Here is a 21,800-nt window from a genome sequence, read left to right as displayed (position 1 = left end):
GTTTACTCATCAAAGGCCGATAAGCAGTATTTAATGCTAAATTCTTTAACTTTTCTTACAAAGTTTGATTTTTTTCTTATAACAAAATATACTGCAGTGCAATTAGAAGTAAGTATGATCCAGAAATATTTCATCGTATCGAAGTACAATGTCCAAAATAGAAATACAACCATCTTGGGCTAGAGACTTCCATCTTCCAATGATTTGTTTGATAATGCGGCATAGTACTTGATAGCGGAATATTAAATGTAATTTTAATAATAAGTATCGTTACGCAATGACTCACGAATATCCGCTTTTAGATATTCACCAAATACGACGGCTTTAACGATCCCTTCTGCTGCGGAGTATGGGTCCAATGCTGAAGATGGTCGTCTGTCTTCTAAGTACCCACAACCGTTTATTTTTACATGTGGCGGTATACGAACAGTTTCGAATTCCTTGCCAGAGCCACCACCAACAAATTGACCAAGAATGGGATGTCCGCCAATCCTGCCTGCGTTTAAAAGTCTTTCTTTATTTTCTTTCAATAATGCCGGATCATACATGCTTAACAGTTTTTCTTCATCTGAATTTTCAAGTACTTTGATTGCCTGCTCTATGTACATTCAAAACAGGAATATGAACAATTTGGTTCTCCTTTCTAAAATAATCACGTAAATCTATTGTTGGTGATAATAAGTTGTACATTGAAATATCTAACCAGCTTATAAACATAAGTGATACCCCATGCAAGGCACATATGCATATTAATATATAAGCTTATGTACACTCCTTGAGACGTTTAGGTTTCCCGCACGCACGATACCCAAACACACGCTATACGCCCACCAAACGCACGATAAACGAACGCTTCTATCGTGTGTTTAAACGATCACTCCTATCGTGTGTTTAAACGCACGATAAACGAACGCGTTCAGCGTGCGTTTAAACACACGATAAACAAACGATCTTAGCGTTTCAGTAGATGATTGCCCAATGGAAATTGTTTCCACAACTTATTACACTATACCATAAGTCATAACTGACATAACTGGATTTTGTTCATTAAATAACGGTAGCAAACGTCACCGGAAGTGCAAAAATTCATGCTTGCTGTGTTGGACATGTTTTCCATATTGGTTTTGTTTTGTTTTGTTTCATTTTTTCTCTGTTTTTTTTTCCGTATTTGGTCCGGTTTTCAATATTGACTTAGTTTGTTCATATTTGCCCAATTATTGACGATCGTTTAGTATTGAATGGGCAATTGCATACTTATTTTACCCAACTGGTTTAAAATAAAATACCACATCAAATCTTCTAAGTAGCGGCTGAAATTTTAAGAATGAATTTTTTCTCTTTTATTCCTTGTACTCAAAAGGAACAAAGTATTGCTTAACATGAAAATGGTATCGTACAATAACAACAATTGTTTACAATGCATGCTTTATTTATACAATGGCATACCGAATTTTAAATCATATCATTCATTCAGAGTCGGGGTTACTGTGAAGAAATTCGGTCGGACAGAATGAAAGATAAATTGACGGTCAAGATGATTCCCATATACCATTCACTCGTTGATTTGGGGTATAAAAAATCATTAAATAAGTTGCACTATACCTCATACCGTCTTCATTTCTCATCTGTTTGGTACTAAAATTCAGATGACCACCTGAGGTGAGTGGAGTGACAGGTAAAGGCTGTAAACTGATACGTAGTTCCAGTCTCTCTGCTAATCTACATAATATGTAACGGGCCATGTTCAGGTGATCGCCTATTGATTCACCAGGGCACGGACCTATTTGATATTCCCACTGAAAGATGTTAATAGAGTAATATTTATGATAATCACACACGCCAAACTCTCTGTAGGTAATGGCTGATTAAAATAACAATGGCAATCTAAAATAAGGTAAAAAAAAAACCAAATGAATGCTTCTTTTAAAGAGATTACTAGAATATCTATCGCTTATGTTGTATACATCATATGGCATACCAACGTAATACTTACAGATAAAAAATGTTATATGTCATGTACATTTCAGTAAATGTTGACAAACACTTAATCAATAAAAGTTTTGTTTGAATGTATTCTATACCTGCGATGGTGAATTTTCTCTTATGTTCCCTCCATACTTAATTCCAGCATATCTACATGCCAGCATATGATTTGACGAGAGATCTCTTTCAATTGACATATTTGCGTCGTGTCGAAATCCACATTTACTAAACATGACTGAAATAGGAACCGTCAGATACTGTAAATATGTTGCATGCAGATTATTTTTGTATGACGGAAAATGAATAAAAACCTTGTTTTAGGTATTTAAACGTGCATGTATCTTTGCAAAGCATCGATAACTTTACTTGCTTTCTAATGTTTATTAAATTACTCACGAAAAACAATTCAAAGCACAGTAAATGTAAACAATTATATGCAATTTTTGTTTTTTATTTATTTCTGAAATTCACCCAATAATAGAATGCATTAGAATACACCTACGGTGCAAAATATTTTTGATTGCCTTCATTGAAAAAGGGAATGGCGGGGGAAAATACAATGCACTTCAAACAATATCAGATTTAGGTTTTCATCTACCCTACTGGTGTGGCACTGTTTTGCATAAGATAGCAATAAAAAGTTCCTCAGTTTTTGTTCCGATTTAATTATTGCCTTGTTGGTTATTAAACTTGTCAAAAATGTAATTTTTTTTCAATAATTTGATTTGACTTGTTACAAGCTTTCTGATTGGTTGGTATTTTTTTTAACGTCACGGTTCTACGTGACTTACAATATAAAAAAAATCAAGTCTCGTTCAGACAGTTTCTGAACCAAAAACGGACGGAAGTTAAGTTGGCGGAAATAGAAAGAAAAATTATCCCATCTGTAGCTGATTCCAAAATCTGTTGTTATGACGATCATATATTTCTCGAATATTATGTTTCGCATTCAATCTGCGGTATCCAAATCATAATTGTTTTACCTATATATACATAAATAATTCTTTGATAAAAAATATTAAATCTTATCTTTTGTTGACTAGTATACATTGTATTATCTACTCATAACTGTCAAATACAAGACGTACGTAACTTCTTGTATACTCGGCGTCACATAAATAACATACTGTTAAAATTTGAATAAAAATATTTTCTACGACTTTATTGACACCAACCGTCGTTTAAATTGTCTTAAATGACTTGCTCATTCGTTTAGCCAAACAGCTTCTCAAAAACAAGTCGCTTATTAGCTTAAATCATGCGTAACAAATCCTTACGGGAAAATCCCATACTAATATCCGCCATGTTGGTTTTTACGGGACGATTTGTTTACAAACGAAGTACGTAAGTTCCCGTCGAACTCCGGTGACAATCGTCTGCTTGATCAACTTCTCGGTATTATACGTTGTTCGCGTAAAATAAATCCGAGATATCCGAAATAACGCCGAATTGCATTCTGGGTTCTTCGGTTTTTGGACAAACCATTTAAACGTAAACAACATCTCCTAGCAACCCGATCACTGTAAACATGGCCGACTTTTTACAATGTAAATATTGCCACATAGAATTAAAATCTGACCGGAATTTAACGATTCAATGTTTAGGGAGAAGCCGTTTGGCTAAACGAATGAGCAAGTCATTTAAGACAATTTAAACGACGGTAGGTGTCAATAAAGTCGTAGAAAATATTTTTATTCAAATTTTAACAGTATGTTATTTATGTGACGCCGACTATAGTCAAAATTTACTGGATCATAACTAACTGGTAAGCCGTTTTTCCCACATACAAAATATTCCTGCTCTATTCCGTACCATGGATCTATTACATCTTGAAACTGCTTAAGTTGCTCCATAACATTTTTACAACTGTATCTCCTATTGACTGCTGCAAGATGTAGAATGAAATACAATGTATTATGTAAATCTTTTTTATTCTTCTGTTTTTGTTTTTCATTACATGTAATACAATACGGAAAATATATATATATTATAACTTTGATTTTAACTGGTTAAGTTGTCCATAAGAGTTTTTTTACAACTGTTTCATAATGTCTGGGTCTGTGTTACCGTCGTAAATTTGAGGCCACACAAGACAGTTAGTGTGTAAACACTATGCAATTAACAAGTAATACTGTGTTTGCAAGCAAAACACAAAAGTCGCCAAAACCGGCATATGATCGGATTTAGTCAAATTCTGAAGCAGCCATTGATTTAGAATACATTCTTTGCCGTCAATATCAACTGCATGGAAATCCAAAACAGTTTAAATTTTGCCGATTTCGGCGGCCATTTTGAAAACAAAATGGCGACTTTAAGATAAAATCTGAAGCCGCCATTGAATTCAGGATGTAATGTTTACCATAGAAATCAAATTTCATTGAAATCCAACAATGTTGAAATTTTGTCGATTTTGGCGGCCATTTTGAAAAAAATGGGGCTTTCTGAAATTGTTTTCCGCCTATGATGTCGACATGTCAAAAACAGCATTTTGAGTTATTTTCATTAATCTAATGAGTTCCATAAATTTTATAGATTTTTTTTCATTTTTTTTCGAGTTTTGTTTTGGCGGCCATTTTGAAATTCCGCAAGTAGCATGCACACCCCCTGAGCATGCTTGATATTTGAGCCAAGGTTGATATGGATCGAATAAACGGTCTCGGAGTAATCGTCCGGACATCTTTACGTTCAGAAGAAGAATTATAATAATAATAATAATTAAAATTTAAGTTTCTTCGAAACGTGTAGAAGTCGCCTCCTGTTTCCTGATCAATCTTTTGAGAAACATTTCGTCAATGGAACTGCTTATCATTAATCGAGGCAGCGTAAAGAACCTGGAAATCATATTTCATCGGAAGAGTAGTTCTAACGTCCTGTGAAGTTTCATCTCAATCAGATAAGGCGTTTTTGCGAAAGAGGGCGGAGAAATCAATGAAATTTTATCACAGGAGAATTTAAATAATAATAATAATAATTAAAATTTACGTTTCCACGAAACGTGTAGAAGTCGCCTCCCAGTCCTTATCCGTGTTTTGAGAAACATATCGCTTATGCTTATAATTAATCGAGGTAGCGTAAAGAACCTGTATATCAAATTTCGTCGAAATCGAACAACTTTGAATTTTTCACCGCGGTGGCGGCAATTTTGAAAATGGCGGTCGATATGTAGTTAAAATTATCGATTGAGCAACAGATTCTTAATCGTGGTGTCTTAAAAAACCTAGATATCAATTTTCATCAAAATCTTACAACTTTGAATTTTCGAGCGCGGTGGCGGCCGACCCTTATACAAATTGTCAATTGAACCTGAAGATTAAGAATTGGGACGTCTCAAAGAACCTAGATATCAATTTTTATCGAAATCGGACAAATTTGAATTTTCGACGCGTTGGCGGCCATTTTGAAAATGGTGGCCGACACGTAGCTAAAATTGACAATTGACAGATTATTAATCGGGACGGCTCAAAGAATCTAGATATCAATTTTCATTAAAATCTGACAAATAAAAATTCTCGACCGTAGTGGCGGCCGAGACGCACGCGGATTTTTTTTTCGGGCTTTTGTTTGGAACTTAAGCTTAATATTTATACCAAGTTTGGTCAAATTCTGATCAGCAGTTTTTGAGATATTTGGTGTTCCAATTTCCGGTGTAAAAAATGGATACCTTTAGTCCAGCGGCCATTTTGAAAAAAATGGCGGCAGCCGGAAATTTCTTTTTGAGATTCTGCATCCTTCGAAGAGTAGTTCTAACATATTGAAACGTTTCATCTCAATCGGACGAGCCACGTTTGAGAAAAAGGGCGGACACTCAAGTAAACAGGTGAATTAAAATAATAATAAGCAAGCAAGTCACAAAAGTCCCATCACGTTCCCCAAATACTCTCAGAACCCAGAATTTTGAAATCTGCATATAATATTAAGCTAAAATAACATAAAATTTCGATGAATTCAACACTTTTTTTTTATTGGGGCACTTTACTTTGAATGGCAGCCATTTGAAATGGCAGCCATCTTGGATATTTAAAAAGATGCACTTATTTTTGTTTGTTTGTTGGGGTTTAACGTCCGAGTAGCAATATTTCAGCTATAATCAGACGATGAACATGAAATTGATGATAAAATGAACATGATATGATGATGAAATGAAAAAGCCTTTTACGACAAGCTTAGCGCTGCTGCAGGCCTATTCTTTTAACACCGGACCCGCACGGGGCAAAATATGCACTTAACCAAGCTTTGATAATTCTATTGAAAAGTCCGGCTGATTTTTGTGACCTATCCCCTTTGCCGCCAAAGCACCTTTTTTTATTTATTTTTTTTTTGTGTGTGTAGAGTGCACATCTGTAGACTCATCACTCCACAGGTAATACAATGGTTGCTATCCCCTCTTAAGATAATAATACCAGAAGCTCAGAGGCGTTTCACTATTCCTCCTAAATTTGGTTTTATGGGCCAAATGGTTTTCCGAGAAGAAGATTAAAATATGATGTCCGAATTTCTTTAATTTTCAGTCTCTTTTTTTTACATATATTTACAAAATTGTTACAACGTAGATTTGGTACTTTTAATCAATAATATAAGACGAGTGAAAAACAGGTGCCGATTTAACCAGACGCCGAAGTGGCTCTATCTGGTGCCGATTTAACCAGGTGCCGAAGTGATTAGAATTCACACAAAGAGCATGGCTGACAGCAAAGTGAAAGTGGGAAAGTTGCGATGGAAAAGTACCATGGCAACACATGGAATACCAAGACACCTTTTTGGGATAATACTATAGAGATCACAAAACTCTGCCACCAAACCAATTTTCAAGTTGATAGCTACTAAGATTTAGGAGATGGCACAATGTCCTATATTATGACCTATACCCTTTTCGACTGAAGCACCCCTCCTTTTATTTTTTTTTGTGAAGTGAATATCTATGGGTTAACATTCAAAAATATTTGAATTTGGCATACAATTTTAAGCTTAAATATGAATTTTCATTAAATTCTAATGACATTTACATAATTTTCCAAGAGGGTACCTTGTTTTGGATGGCAGCCATCTAAAAAAAATCTGAAATAAACATTCAATGGCAATTTGATAGTTCTATATAAATCCCAAGCTTGATGAAGATATCTCAAGTAATTTTTCCTACATAAAGAGCCCCGTGCAGGTCCGGGTGTTAAAAGAATAGGCCTGCAGCAGCGCTAAGCTTGTCGTAAAAGGCGACTAAATAGTGATCAGAAAACCCTAGCCGGGGGTTAGGGCACTCTGCCCACAGAGCAACTGGGATGTGTTCCCCAGGTGGTGGAATGGTGTACCCTTGGCGTGTTACATGTTGGGGTTGTCAGGCTATAATACGAAAAACCTGAGCGCAAACCGTAGTGGTGCACCGTGTTGGGAAAGATGTCGCGTTCCTCGCACGTTAAAGAACCCTACTGTGGTATTCGATAGGAGTAGGAACCATAGGGCTCCGCCACAGGAGGCTAAATTGCCCGACCCTACCAACCTCTCCCTATTTTCAGTGGCAATCAAAATTTGTCGACCCCATTGTCCTTGTGTCCCATTTCTTTTTCATTTCATCATTTCATGTTCATTGTATCATCAATTTCATGTTCATCGTCTGAATATAGCTGAAATATTGCTGCTCGGATGTTAAACCCAACAAACAAACAAACAAACAAACCTACATAAAGAAAAAACCTTTAAAAAATCACAAAAAATTACGATTTTTTGCCTTTTTTTTTGTTTTTTGTTTTGCCTAGCATCATAATACATATCAATTCACTTTTTTGCATAATATTGTAGAGATCATCAAACTCCACCACCACACCAATTTTCAAATTCCTGGCCACCTAGGTTTCCGAGATATCGCAATGTCCTAAATTATGAACTATCCCCCTTTTCCGCTAAAGCGCCCTCCAAATTTTGTGGGATGAGGCCAACTTACCAGCAAGTTTCGTTCCGATCTCTCTTTTTGTTTCCAAGAAAACGCGCGGACAAGTTCACCGGTAAAAAAAAATGATAATTAAAATTTACGTTCCACGAAACATGCAGAAGTCGCCTCCCGTTTCCTGATCAACCTTTGAAAAACATACCGTCAATGGAACTGCTTATGATAAATCGAGGCGGCCCAAAAAAAAAAAACGGATATCAAATTTCATCGAAATCGAACGACTTTAAATCGTTGCCGCGGTGTCAGCTTTTTTGAAAATGGCGGTCGATCCGGAGTTCAAATTATTAAGCCGCAGATTCTTAATCGGGACGTCTTAAAGAACGTAGATATCAATTTTCATTAAGATCGGACAACTTTGATTTTTCGCGCGCATTAGCAGCCATTTTGAAAATGGCGTCCGATATGTACTTCAAATTGCCTATTAAGCCGCATATTGTTAATCAGGACGACTTAAAATACCTAGATATCAATTTTCATCGAAATCAGACAAATTTTAATTTTCAACCGCGCTGGCGGCCAGGACGCATGCGATTTTTTTCCGTGATTTTGTTTGGACTATGGAGGTCAATTTATACACCAAGTTTTATCAAATTCTGATCAGCGGTTTCCGAGATATGTGATAGTCAAATTTCCTGTGTAAAGAATGGGTACGTCCAGTCTGGCGGCCATTTTGAAAAAAAATGGCGGCATCTAGAAATTTTTTTTTTTTAAATTCTGCATCTTTCAAAGAGTAGTTATAACTTTCTGCAAAGTTTCAACTCAATCGGACCAGCCTCTTTGAGAAAAAGGGCGGGCACTTGGGCATTTTTTTTTATGACAGGAGAATTAAAATAATAATAATAATAATAATTCAAATTTACGTTTCCACGAAAAGAGTAGAGGTCGCCTCCCGCTTCCTGATCAGTCTTTTGAGAAACATATCGTCAATAGGAACTGCTCATAATTAATCGAGTCAGCGTATAGAAACTGGATATCAAATTTCATCGAAATCAAACAACTCTTAATTTTTTATCGCGGAGGCGGCCATGTTCGAGATATATGATATTCCATTTTCCGGTGTAAAAAATGGACACGTCCAGTCCGGCGGCCATTTTGAAAAAAATGGCGGCAACTGGAATAAAAATTTTGGAATTCTGCATCTTCCGAAGAGTAATTCTAACTTCCTGTGAAGTTTCATCTGAATCAGATCAGGCGTATTTGAGAAAACGTGCTGACAAATCAATGAAAATTTTATGACAGGAGAATTAAAATAATAATAATAAGAAGAAGAAGAAACACAGTTAAAATAATAAGTCTCCGCCACTTCGTGGTCGGCGACTTAATGATAATAACAATAAGAAACGGAGCAAAAACAATAAGTCTCAAAACTTCGTTATGGCGACTTAAAACTACTACAATGGGGTAACCGATTTCTTCAAGTATATGTAATGTACTAATGGTACCATATACTGCTGTAAAAAGGCTACGTTCTACATGCTAAAACTTAAAAAAATATTTCTCCATATCATCTTGAGTTACAGATTACGCAATGTAGGTACCGTCTACAATATCAAGTGACAAAAAAAATGGATAAGTTCACCTTCCCAAAAAAGTAAAAAAAATATTTATCAAATTTCTTCACAATGAAAGCTGCACATTTTTTATATGTATATAAACACAGTACAAATATAACGAGAATAGGTATGGTGTACATATCAAAGAAACAACAACCACATCGGGATGAAAATGTCAGCCCAAGGCCACCCATTGGTTTTCAATGAACGACGAGGAAATCCTCATACAACAAACAGGCTGTAGCCGGCCCCTAAACAACAAAAGTTGCCCATAGAAACGCAGTAAAAAGTTTGAATAATATCGGTATCATTCTTTCATCGTTTTTGGTAGTATATATAATTAGAAAACGGGACATTGATGCTTGATGACAACTTGTACCATACACTGGTCAAATGTGTTCGGATGTGTTACTTCGTTCGTGATCGTTAACTCATAACAGAATCTATTATGAAATAGTATGGACGGATTTTTCATATGACATTTAGAACTTTCACAAAAAAAATGAATAATACAGTAACTTAAATTGATTCCAAAAGAAAATATCCAATGCATTTTTTTTTTGCAACGCAAAAAAATATGAACTCAAATCCAGCATAATTTTAACGCACAGCAATAATACGTCGTTAACATATTTTAAAAGAAACGTTTCTCTATGAACGCTAAAAAACGTCTTCTTGGCGTTACACTTTATGGTATGAACAGTGTGCACAACGTCAGTCAAGTTATTTAGCTAATTTCTCTATGATATAAACTGCATATTGTAAATATGTAGATAAACACTGCAAAAAATTTTGAATTTCAATTTAAATATTGGTATAATACTTTTTGCGTCAGTAGTTAAAATTACACAACAAAAACAGGGTAACATGCTAAATACATATAGGGAAGGTAATAATCAAATTTATCCATAAATGAAGATGCAGATCGTAAATATGTAAAAATGTATAAAATGGAGTAAGCATTGCATATAAACGAGCACATCATATATGTTTGACCAGTATAAGGTATCATTGTAAATGTAATTATGTGTGTGTGTGTGTGTGTGTGTGTTTAACCGCATATGCATTTTCTTAATCACCTAAAATTTTGGCATTTCAATATTGTAATTTTTCGGAATTGAGTTTAAATCGAAAGTAAAAGGGACAACATTAATTAAAATGTTACGTTCTCATAATGCAAACATTGTAAGTACTTCCAATCCAATTTTGCTATTTAAGTTATTAGTCGATGATTTTTAGATGTTCTAGTTGAAATTTTGCTCAAATCATTCTACACTAGCTTACTTGCACGTGCATGTTACCGTATAGCTCACCGTTCTCGCTACGGCCTTTCAGGTAAAGATGCATGTGGTGGTTTACCATCATTAACATATGATTCCAGATATCTACAGAAGTACTGGCATAAACGGATTTTTTAGCATATGTTGATTTAAAAAAAAAACAAATAAATTCTCCTTCAGTAATAAGTGGTTCAAATTATTTCTCCCCTTGAGATGGTAAAATAAAGATGTTCAACATGCGAGCTTAAATGATTCAAATTAAGAATAAGAAGAATCGATTCTTCGCATGAATCTGTAGAAAATTTGGAAAATGTAACATGGCGGGAATCGCTCGAGAAAATTTAATCACCACCGGGTAGTTAAAAAGTCAGGTGCATTTTTACATAAGATGTAATCACCAGCTTAGAGCGGCTTCAGTCTCGATCGATGGGATTACAGGATTTCTCCACTCAAGATAGTTAAAATCTGAAATTTAACTATCGAGTTAAAATTAAAATGCTTATAAAAAAATTTCTTTAAAACTTGTACAAGAAACACTAACTTGACATATTTCAAGAAGAAAATTGGGGGTCCTTTTTTATTGTGATATTCTAACAACTAAAATTCCTATCCTATACAACATCATTGGAAACACTATTTGCACAAAGAAAAATAGTTCTGTAAAATTTGCAAGATCGTAACAGAAAAAACATACACCATGAAATAAGTATGATCTACCTATATATGCATAGGAAACCGGAATTATTAGCAGACCGTCAGTGCGAGGATAGCTATGGAAACTACAAGCTCCAAAACAGCGTTTGACGTTCGTGATTCACTCTAGACGCTGCAGCCAGCCCTCTCGAAAAATGCAAAAATCTTGCAAGATCGGGAAAAAGTGAATGATTTTAAGCGACGTTATCCGATTGTAAAACGACATATGATTTGAATAACACCCGAGAAATTTTTAAGGCCTGTCTGCAATGGTTAATAATGCGTAGAGCTTGTAGACATTAGTGTTATCACTTTCCAGTTTTACTTCGTGTTTATATACCTCGAAAGTCTGAGAAACACCACAACGACAAAAAACTTATCTTAATCTGTATGGAAAATTTGGAAAAACGAATAAAATACGGAAATGGGTTAAACAAGAACTAACCAGTCAGTGTACCTCTTCTGAAATATTATACAATACATACCAGCTGGTTCCTCATCTGTTAACCATGTATCACAAAGAATTAATTTGTGCGGACGCTTATAAAAAGGATTGTGAAACATGGCAACTGGTTTTAGCAACATTTGCACGAAGTCTTTAATTTGACCTTGGACATCATTCCACATATAACTATCTTGCAATGGACAATCTTAAAAAAACAACAGAAAGAATAACATGTCAGTAGCATCAAGTTTTTTACAATAGTATTGTTGTTTTATTTTTATTTATTTTAGTCTTGGTTTCTTTTTTCTTTGTTGTTTTATAAGTCTTTTTATGTATTTTAGGCTTATATTTCTGTTTTATAAAATTTGTCAATTTGTATATGGTGCCACCTATTCAGCATTGTGATATCAAACAAGAAACAAATGCTCTATACACTTCGGTTTTTGATGGAGTGCATGCACATTAGTTTTTAAGTTGTAAAGAATTATTGTTAACTCTTTTCTGACTAAACATCATACAATAACATTGGAAATAGACCTCAGTGACCTTGAGACGTCTTGAGACATAAGTGGAACGTCTTGAGACTTGGTTTCGATTATTTTGTGTCTTGAGATGTCTCAAGACACATGTCTTGAAGACATCCCTGGAATTAAAAATTTCTTCGAGACACACGAAAAAAATTGTTTTCGTGTTTTGAAGACATGATGTCAAAGAATGATCAGGAGTCTCCAAAATGGATTTTAAACTGATTTCAGTGATATGGACTATGCCATGTCTTGAAGACGTGTCTTGTAGACACACGTCTTGAAGACACTACAAGTGTGTCTTGAAGACATGTCTTCAAAATGCGTTAGAAGAAAAAAATAATCCATTAGTATTTAAAGCCGTCTTATTGATTTACGCTATATTTTCACACAGTTCGTAAGTGAAGATAGGTTAAAGACTTCACGTGTTTTAAGATACTTTACAATAAGCTCCGCGAAGTCATGCCAGGAACAAAGAAAATGGAAAGCAAACTTCATAACATAACTTTTTATGAGTTTTTGATATTTCTATGTGGTTTACTATGAAATGTATGCTTATGTGATCCTATAGTAGGTTATTCAAACTTGAACCGTTTAAGAATTAACTGGCCTCTTGGCAAAACTATTGAAAAATGAATTCAAAATCGTGTAACTTCAGACATCCTTCAAACATCCTTTTTTGGAAGCACTGGTCACTAAAATTCAAAAGTATGCACTTTATACTTATTAAAACAAAATTTTATTTTACTCGTTCATCGTCCACTCAGAAAGATACATTTTCAGGTCAGTTTATTTCACGGTTCATTCACACCATCTAAATTATTGTGGAGACATAATATGGAAAAAAAATAATTTTATAAAGGATCAAGTATTTATATAAAATACGTTTTTTCGAATTTGAAATTGGTACGAAATTGAAATAGAGGCGAACCTTTCTGGGGACGAACTAGTAGTTGGTATTGGACTGGTTTGCAAAACAATGCACCAGTTAATGTGCACGGACAAATTGTGTTGTGATCGAGTTGTGCACTGCATACTTTTTTTGCCGAAGAAAATGACCAACAATGAGTCAGATAAGTATTTTCTTTGTTTTATTTGTTAGCCGATTAAATTGAGACTGCACTTTTTAACGACAGATCGTATGAAACCCAGAAAACGCCACGCTTTGTGTATTCACAAAACATTCGTATACAGGTACTATAGCGCTATATAATACATTTTGTAAGTACATTACACATTTTAGGATATTTGGAAACTGGAAAGTAAGTTTGTTTTTCCCTGGTATATGTATATATGCTTTGAAATTGCATTACACTATAAATTCAACCTGTCCCAATTCAGCACAATATAAGTAATTATCCAACTTATGGACAAATATCATTTGATAAGATTTTTTCCAGATGATAAACCTCAATTAATTGAACAAGATACTGTTGTATCTGAAATGATATTTAAAACTTGGTGCTTTGTGGTTCATATTTTGTAGTTGGAATAAAATCTTTAAAACAGACATGATGGAGGAATGCTTCTTGACTTCTATAAAGATTCATACACTATGTTTCCCTGCTTGTGTCCTTTGAAAAAAAAACCAGAGAGAACAGAGAAGCACCTGTATGCTCAAAGTGTTAACTTTGAGCGTAGACGCATTTTGCATTCACTTCCTTTCTGGAAAATCCCTTCAATTCTATGGAAGTCAACTGAGGTTGACAGGCCTAAGATCAGAGACATTGCAGTGGGAGCCAATGGAATGGAAATTTTAATCGATATTACACAGGGTATTTTAATTATAAATACATAATAGAAGCGTTTTTAATATTTTTAGCCCGGTGCAGGTTCGGGTGTCAAAAGAATAGGCCTGCAGAAGCGCCAAGTATGTCGTAAAAGGCGACTACATAGTGCTCAGAAACCTAGCCGGGGGCTAGGCGCTCTGCCCACAGAGCAACTGGGACGTGTGCATCAGGTGGTGGAATGGGGTACCCCTGGCGTGTTACATGCTGGGGTTGTCAGGCTATAATACGGAAAACCTGACCGCAAACCTTAGTGGTGCAGTGTGTTGGGAAAGATGTCACGTTTCTTGCACGTTAAAGAACCCTGCTATGGTATCCGATAGGAGTAGGAACCTATGCGCCCCGCCACAGGAGGCTAAATTGCCCGACCCTACCTATCCTTTCCTTTTTCTAGTGGCAATCTGAATTTTAACGACCCTCCTGCCCTTGTATCCCATTTCTTTTTCATTTCATCATCACCATCATCATCATCATCATCATCATCATCTCATGTTCATTTTATCAGCAATTTCATGTTCTGAATATCGTCTGAATATAGCTGAAATATTGATGCTCGGGCGTTAAACCCCAGCAATCAATCAATCATTCAGTCTAATATTTTTATGTTTGGAGATGTATTTAGACATATAATTATTACCATGATTACTTTTCTTATAGCCTGTAAATCTGAAAAGTCCTTTCTTTTCCTGGTATCAAACCATAAACCACTTTCAACAAAGATTCGACATAAATGGCAAATGTTGAAGTTGTCTATCTAATATTACAAATTCATTTTCTAATATTAAAAATTCAATTGAATTTCTAATACATGTATTAGAAAATGGATTTGCCGTATTCAGTTGCGATTTTTTAATATTAGAAAATCATTTTGTAATATTAAAAAAATGTGACTGATTTTCTCATATTACAAATTCGATTTGTAATATTACAAAATGTGTGATATTTTATAATAAGACTAAATCAGGAATTTGTAATATTAGAAAATGAATTTTCAATATTACAAAATGAATTGCTTGTATTAAAAAATCTTTTCTAATATTAAAACATTATTTTGTAATATTATAAATCCATTTTTTAATATAACAAAATATTGATTTTTGTCCACTTTGGCTTGCTTAATTTTTATTAAGAAATAGAATTAAAAAATGAGATTCAAGCCAAGACCTCAAGGTAAAATTTATATTTATTTTCAGTGACAAACTTGTGTCCAGACTGTATTTTTTTGTATTTGGATGTGGGCTTTTGATATTTGGCTTTTGGTAGATCACCTAGAGTATGTGTCACGTACCATGGATAATGGCATATGACCTTGATTTTTGATCTCAAGGTCAAGTTCCTTAAATTCAGTGAGAAACTTGTGTTTGGATTATATATGGTTCTATACTTCTTTCTCAACTGGTAAATATTTTTGTTGACTATGAGTGCCATATTAAAAACCCAAATTTCGAGTTGGAAAGCTTTTTCCAAATACATTTCATAAAAATGGCGTAATTCAAAGGGGGTGGCCACACAGATGGATTGCATCTCAATGATTTCTAGTTTTTTGTCTAATATTAAATTCAATAACAGCTTTACAGCTTGAATATTGTGTCCATATTCGCAACAATTTTAGCCTTTTGAGACATTTCAATATGTATCCCACAAGTAATTCTATTTTTCTAAAACATGCTTTCTTTGTTGGGGTTTAACGTCCGACAACAATATTTCAGCTATATTCAGACGATGAACATGAAATTGATGTTGAAATGAAAAACGGATGGGACACAAGGACAATTGGATGGACAAATTTTGATTGCCACCGGAAATAGGGAGAGATGGGTAAGGTAGGGCAATTTAGCCTCCTGTGGCGGAGCCCTATGGTTCCTACTCCGGGAGAATACCACAGTAGGGTTCTTTAACGTGCGAGGAACGCGGCATCTTTCCCAACACGGTGCACCATTTTGGTTTGCGGTCAGATTTTCCGTATTATAGCTTGACAATCCCAGCATGTAACACGCCAGGGGTACCCCATTCCACCACCTGGGGCACGCATCCCAGTTGCTCTGTGGTCAGAGCGCCCTAGCCCCCGGCTAGGGTTCTGAGCACTATTAAGTCGCCTTTTACGACAAGCTTAGCGCTGCTGCACCCGGATCTGCACGGGGCTCTAAAACATGCAGATCTTATGTTGATGTTTGTTTGAAGTGTTTAAAGACTGATTTGACATTATCATATTATATTATGTTGATATTACTGTACTGACAGATAAAACCAGATAAAAAATGTGATATATGAATTGCAAATATGGTATGTTATAAATGAATGGTACTAGACACAGACGTATAAGTTACGTTGTCAAATGTTGGCTTTTACTGCAGTTTACAGATGATTTAAGATGCAACACTTTTGCATGGCTTAAGGGGTAGGTTGAGGCAGGGAAAGTGCCCTCACTAAATTGTTGAAATAGTAAATTAACAAAAAAGCAATGCAAAATGATATAATTTTAGAAAAGCATCAACTACTGTGTTATATAAGCTCCCATGCATCAAATTAGTAGGCCAAATCAAGAATTGTCTATGTTTGTTAAGCTCTCTTCGACAACTTTAAGTACGTGTATGTAAAACCTGTAGCTATATCTATTTACATGTATAATTAAAGGACTTCTTTAAATATGATTTTTTTTGTCATCAGATGTGTTTTAATGTGTCTTTTAAAGACCAGTGAACGTGACCCGAAGGTATCTTAAGACATGGAATTCATGTCTCAAGATGTCTTAAAACAGGATTTCAAGACATTTAATCATCTCAAAATGTCTCAAGGCATTCCTTTAAGACACGTCAAAAATTTAATCCTAACGTGTCTATAAGACATGACTTTAGATGCGTCTCAAGAATTTAATCCTGACGTGTCTCAAGACATCTCAAGATGTCTCAAGACACTGAGGTTTCTTTGCTATGTAATAATCCCTTGGACTTCGATAACTCAAACATGTGAAGGATCTTGCTGATTTTACCATTCTCTCGGCTTTAGGGACAGCAAATTAAATTGCTTTAAAGAATTCAAATTTTTTCCGCTGTCTTTCATAATTTTTCGTTTCAGAGCCACGTTAAAGAACCCTGCTGTGGTAATCGATAGGAGTAGGAACCTGTGCGCTCCGCCACAGGAGGCTAAATTGCCCTACCTTACCCATCCCTCCTTTTTCCAGTGGCAATCAAAATTTGTCGACCCTATTATCCTTGTGACCCATCCTTTTTTTTCATTTCATGTTCATTTTATCATCCATTTCATGTTCATTGTCTGAATATAGCTGAAATATTGCTGCTCGGACGTTAAACCCCAACAATCAATCAATCAATCTGAAACAAAGAGGCATAAATTCGACTCCACAAGTTATTTCTCAGCTGAAACGTGTCAAATTTTGTAACATTCAACTGATAATTCAATTTTCGACATGATTAAACCACGAAAACTTAATTTTCCTGAAAGAGCGTAAAATATTACTCCTACCCCTAGAAATCTGATATCGGTATTTAACAAAATTCTCATTCACAGCACTGTAAAACGTATAGTTGATGAGCTGGGAGGGTCCACCGTGCAAACCCCATTCTTCCAATTCATGGTGTTCAAAGTTGCATTACCACTTGAAAACATTGCGAATTACCGGTGAAATGGAAGAAAATATAAAATTCCAGGAGTTCCCCCTTTTAATTTAAAACTCAATAATGCCACATTGAAACTAAAAAATACACGCCTAAAATTAGGATATATTAATAATTAAAACAATAGCACCCAACATACTCGGGCTCATTTGAAAGCTGACACTATTTAAATGTACTGTATTACACAAAAGCTTATTTAAACTACGATAAATTGAAAAAAGGCAATAACGGGTTATATAGAAGAAATTCTGAAAATTCCTTTTTTACGATTTTATAGCAATTGTAACCCTGAATTTTTCAGATATGTTGGGTACATCATTACCTTAATTAGGAATGCCTATAATGTGAGTTTTATAGTGAATGAGAATTCTGTTTGATTGATTGATTGATTGATTATTGGGGTTTAACGCCCAAGCAGCAATATTTCAGCTATATTCAGGCGATGAACATGAAATGATGATGATGAAATGAAAAAAGGGATGGGACACAAGTGTTATAGGGTCAACAAATTTTGTTTGCCACAAGTATAGGGAGGAATGGGTAGGGTCGAGCAATTTAGCTTCCTGTGGCGGAGCGCAAAGGTTCCTACTCCTATTGAAAACCACGGCAGGGTTCTTTAACGTGCGACGAACGTAGCATTTTTCCCAACACGGTGCACCACTATGGTTTGCGGTCAGGTTTCCGGTATTATATCCTTCCAACCCCCAGGCCCCGTGCAGGTCCGGGTGTTAAAAGAATAGGCCAGCAGCAGCGCTAAGCTTGTCGTATAAGGCGACTAAATAGTGATCAGAAACCTAGCCGGGGGTTAGGCGCTCTGCCCACAGAGCAACTGGGATGTGTGCCCCAGGAGGTGGAATGGGGTACCCCTGGCGTGTTACATGCTGGGGTTGTCAGGCTATAATACGGAAAACCTGACCGCAAACCATAGTGGTGCACCGTGTTGGGAAAGATGTCACGTTCCTGGCACGTTAAAGAACCCTGCTGTGGTATTCGATAGGAGTAGAAACCTTTGTGCTCCGCCACAGGAGGCTAAATTGCCCTACCTTACCCATCCCCCCTTTTTCCAGTGGCAATCAAAATTTGTCGACCCTATTATCCTTGTGACCCATCCTTTTTTTTCGTTTCATGTTCATTCTATCATCCATTTCATGTTCATTGTCTGAATATAGCTGAAATATTGCTGCTCGGACGTTAAACCCCAACAAACAAACATCCAACCCCCAGCATGCAACAAACCAGGGGTACCCCATTCCACCATCTGGGGCACACAACCCAGTTGCTCTGTGGGCAAAGCGCCCAGTCCCCGGCTAGGTTTTTGAGCGCTATTTAGTCGCCTTTTACAAGCTTGGCGCTACTTCTGGTCTATTCTTTTGAAACCGGGACCTGCACGGGGCGAATTCTGTTTGAAAGTGAGACCAGTTTTCTAGGGGTAGGGTTAATATTTTTTAACATTTTTTAGAAAATATTTCTGGGAAATTAGTTTTTCGTGATTTATTTCAGTAGAAAATTGAATTATCTATCGAATGGACCCAAATTTGAGACACTTATTATGCGACATTTTACAGGAAAATCGAAAAATCTATTTTTATTGCATTGTTGCATTGTTTTCACATTCTGCTATTTGTTGGTACCTATATGTGTCTGTTTACTTCATTTTGTAAAAAGAAGAAGTTCGAAGAAAAAAAAAGACAAAAAATAAAATGAAAAAATGAAAAATATCTTCACCGTTACCATCGCAACAACCAGTCGTTAGCAACCACCAATTTAGTGCCTAATAATCACAAAAATGTCACAATTTGAATGTAATTATATACATCTAATGATGGAAATTTTTCAAACTACATAACTATAGTAATGAAGTGTGTCTAAATAAAACAAATTATAATAAAGTACAAACCAATCTGATTGGTTAAGATCTGGTTACCATAGCATCCAAAATTCCTAATTCTTGACATTTGGAAATATACGAAAATAGACTATGTTCAGACCCGTTTTGCTAAGACTGAAAGAAGATATAATTAAAATGTATGCATGCATGGATGTGTAGCAGGACCTCTCCTCTGGAACATATAAATAATACAAATATGTAGCATATCTTTATTTTTTTTTTTGCTCATCTGGACCCGAAATCACTGTCCATAAAGACTTTTCTTCTTCTTAACTCTTTTCATACAAACTTTGTCAAGACCATTTTTTTTTTTTTTTTTTTTTTTTTTTGCTTTTGACGTAGGCTTCAAATATTTGGTATGTTGGTATATCCTCTCAGGACAGAATGTCGCGAACCAGAGTAGGTGACCTTTGACCTTGACGCTTATCCTCAATGTCAAATAACATATAAATTTTGGAAAATACGATACATATTTTTGTTTCAGTCATTACTTTTTGGTCTTTTTACTTAGATATCTGATCTTTGGCATAGGTTTATTACACCAAGGTGGAGAGTAATGTTTAAGATAGGTGACCTTTGACCTTGACCTCTGATCCAAAGGTCAAATAACATAAATAATTTGACAAAATACCATACAAAACTGTATCTTGGCCATGAGGTTTTATGTCATTCAATTTAGACATCTGATATTTGGTATTGGATTGTATAACCTTTAGGTGAGGCGTCACGTACTAGATAATTCAAACTTAACCGTTGACCTCATGGTCAAATAACATACAAAATTTTGACGTTGCCCGGATCATAACTTTTTTGTCTTTCGACCTAGACTTATAATATTTAGTATGTTGGTATATCCTCTTTAAGTTGAGTGTCGCGTACCAGATCTAGAGTAGGTGACATTTTACCTTAACCTGTAACTTCAAGGTCAAATAACATAAACATTTTGGCAAAATACTACCCAAAGTTTTGTCTGGGCCATGACTTTTTTCTCTTTTTACATAGATATCTGACATTTGGTATGTGGGTATTTCACACCAAGGCGGAGCGTCTTGTACAAAGGTGTGCAACTTTTGAACTTGACCTATGACCTCATGGTCAAATGACATACCAAATTTTGGCTTAAGGCACCGACCATTTTTATATTGAGGAGGGGGCTGGTATTTTTTTGAAAAAAAAATATTAATTTCAATTTGAAGAAAATTTTTTTTTTAATTTCTGTGGCAAGAAAAAAAGTTCCACAATGTTAAAAAAAATAATAAAGTTGTATTCTGTTTTTCGTAAAAAAAATGTTTAGGCAGAAAAAAAAACATTAAAAGAAAAGAAAAGGAGAGGAATCTCGTGCATATAGTGAATGTATCATAAACTACAATTCTACATGTTTTATTATATTTATGTATAAAGAAGTATTCAACAAATGTCTTTAATATTAAGATTTTACGATTTATAGTCGCAAAATTCATGATGTTATAATGAGCAACTTAATGGATATCAATATCCAGAGTCAGTTTTACATTAATCCAGTATGTTAAACAAACAATAAGAAAGATGCACAAAGATACTCGAACTACCATTAAACATTGTAACTAATTTAGATTTTATTCCCATCAGAGAAAAGATTAGAATACCAAGCCGTCCAATTATTTCCCATTGTGAAAATTTCGTTGACTTCTTGACTAATTCTTGCTTCCTATATTTAAAAACCAAGTAACTTATGTACAAGACAGCTCAGATCTTTTACAGATTCTATATGACAACAAAGTTCCTATGTTCTTATGACATGGCAAGTATGTATACACGCATGTTAAGTGGTTCAACTAATTAAGGCAGCTGAAAAAAGTTCATCTTGAAATGGAAAAAGAATATCCTACTGTGAAAGTATTATTATTCACTGGGTACCAATATTCGTGGTGTTCTTGGAAAGATCAAACCACTAAATTTAGTTCAAACAAAAAATAGAGATTTCCAAGAGAGAAGTGCATACATTCCCGTCTCATTTCATTTTGGAAAATGTCATTTTTAGGAGCAGGAGGGGATGTTGATCTAATTAGTTTTATTTTGGTCTTAACAAGAAAAA

The 21,800-nt window shown here is 35.1% G+C and overlaps 2 protein-coding genes across 4 annotated transcripts in view; one reads left to right on the top strand and one right to left on the bottom strand.

The window, feature by feature from the left end:
• LOC148625596 (uncharacterized) overlaps nt 1-21,800 on the top strand; it is a 37,592-nt gene that overhangs the window by 9,182 nt on the left and 6,610 nt on the right. The gene's annotated exons all lie outside the window — the stretch shown is intronic.
• LOC148625597 (uncharacterized) lies at nt 941-12,120 on the bottom strand. Of its 3 annotated transcripts, none has more exons than XR_015919956.1 (4): nt 11,933-12,120; nt 3,796-3,868; nt 2,082-2,218; nt 941-1,796 (listed from the first exon to the last, which is right to left on the bottom strand). XR_015919956.1 is itself a non-coding variant. In XM_088569207.1 (4 exons), the coding sequence occupies exons 2-4, from the start codon at nt 3,796-3,798 to the stop codon at nt 1,530-1,532; spliced, it is 456 nt and encodes a 151-aa protein (XP_088425333.1). In that variant the 5' UTR covers nt 3,799-3,868; nt 11,933-12,117; the 3' UTR covers nt 941-1,529. The 3 variants fall into 3 exon arrangements, 2 of the variants coding, with proteins under 2 accessions (XP_088425333.1, XP_088425334.1); XM_088569207.1 differs by having other exon boundaries at nt 3,747-3,868; nt 11,933-12,117; XM_088569208.1 differs by having other exon boundaries at nt 3,771-3,868; nt 11,933-12,116.

Source organism: Perna viridis, chromosome 2 (assembly GCF_037379345.1).
Source record: "Perna viridis isolate PV_CMFRI_1.1 ecotype Kerala chromosome 2, ASM3737934v1, whole genome shotgun sequence".
NCBI lineage: Eukaryota > Metazoa > Mollusca > Bivalvia > Mytilida > Mytilidae > Perna > Perna viridis.
This window is presented reverse-complemented; position numbering and strand designations above follow the sequence as displayed.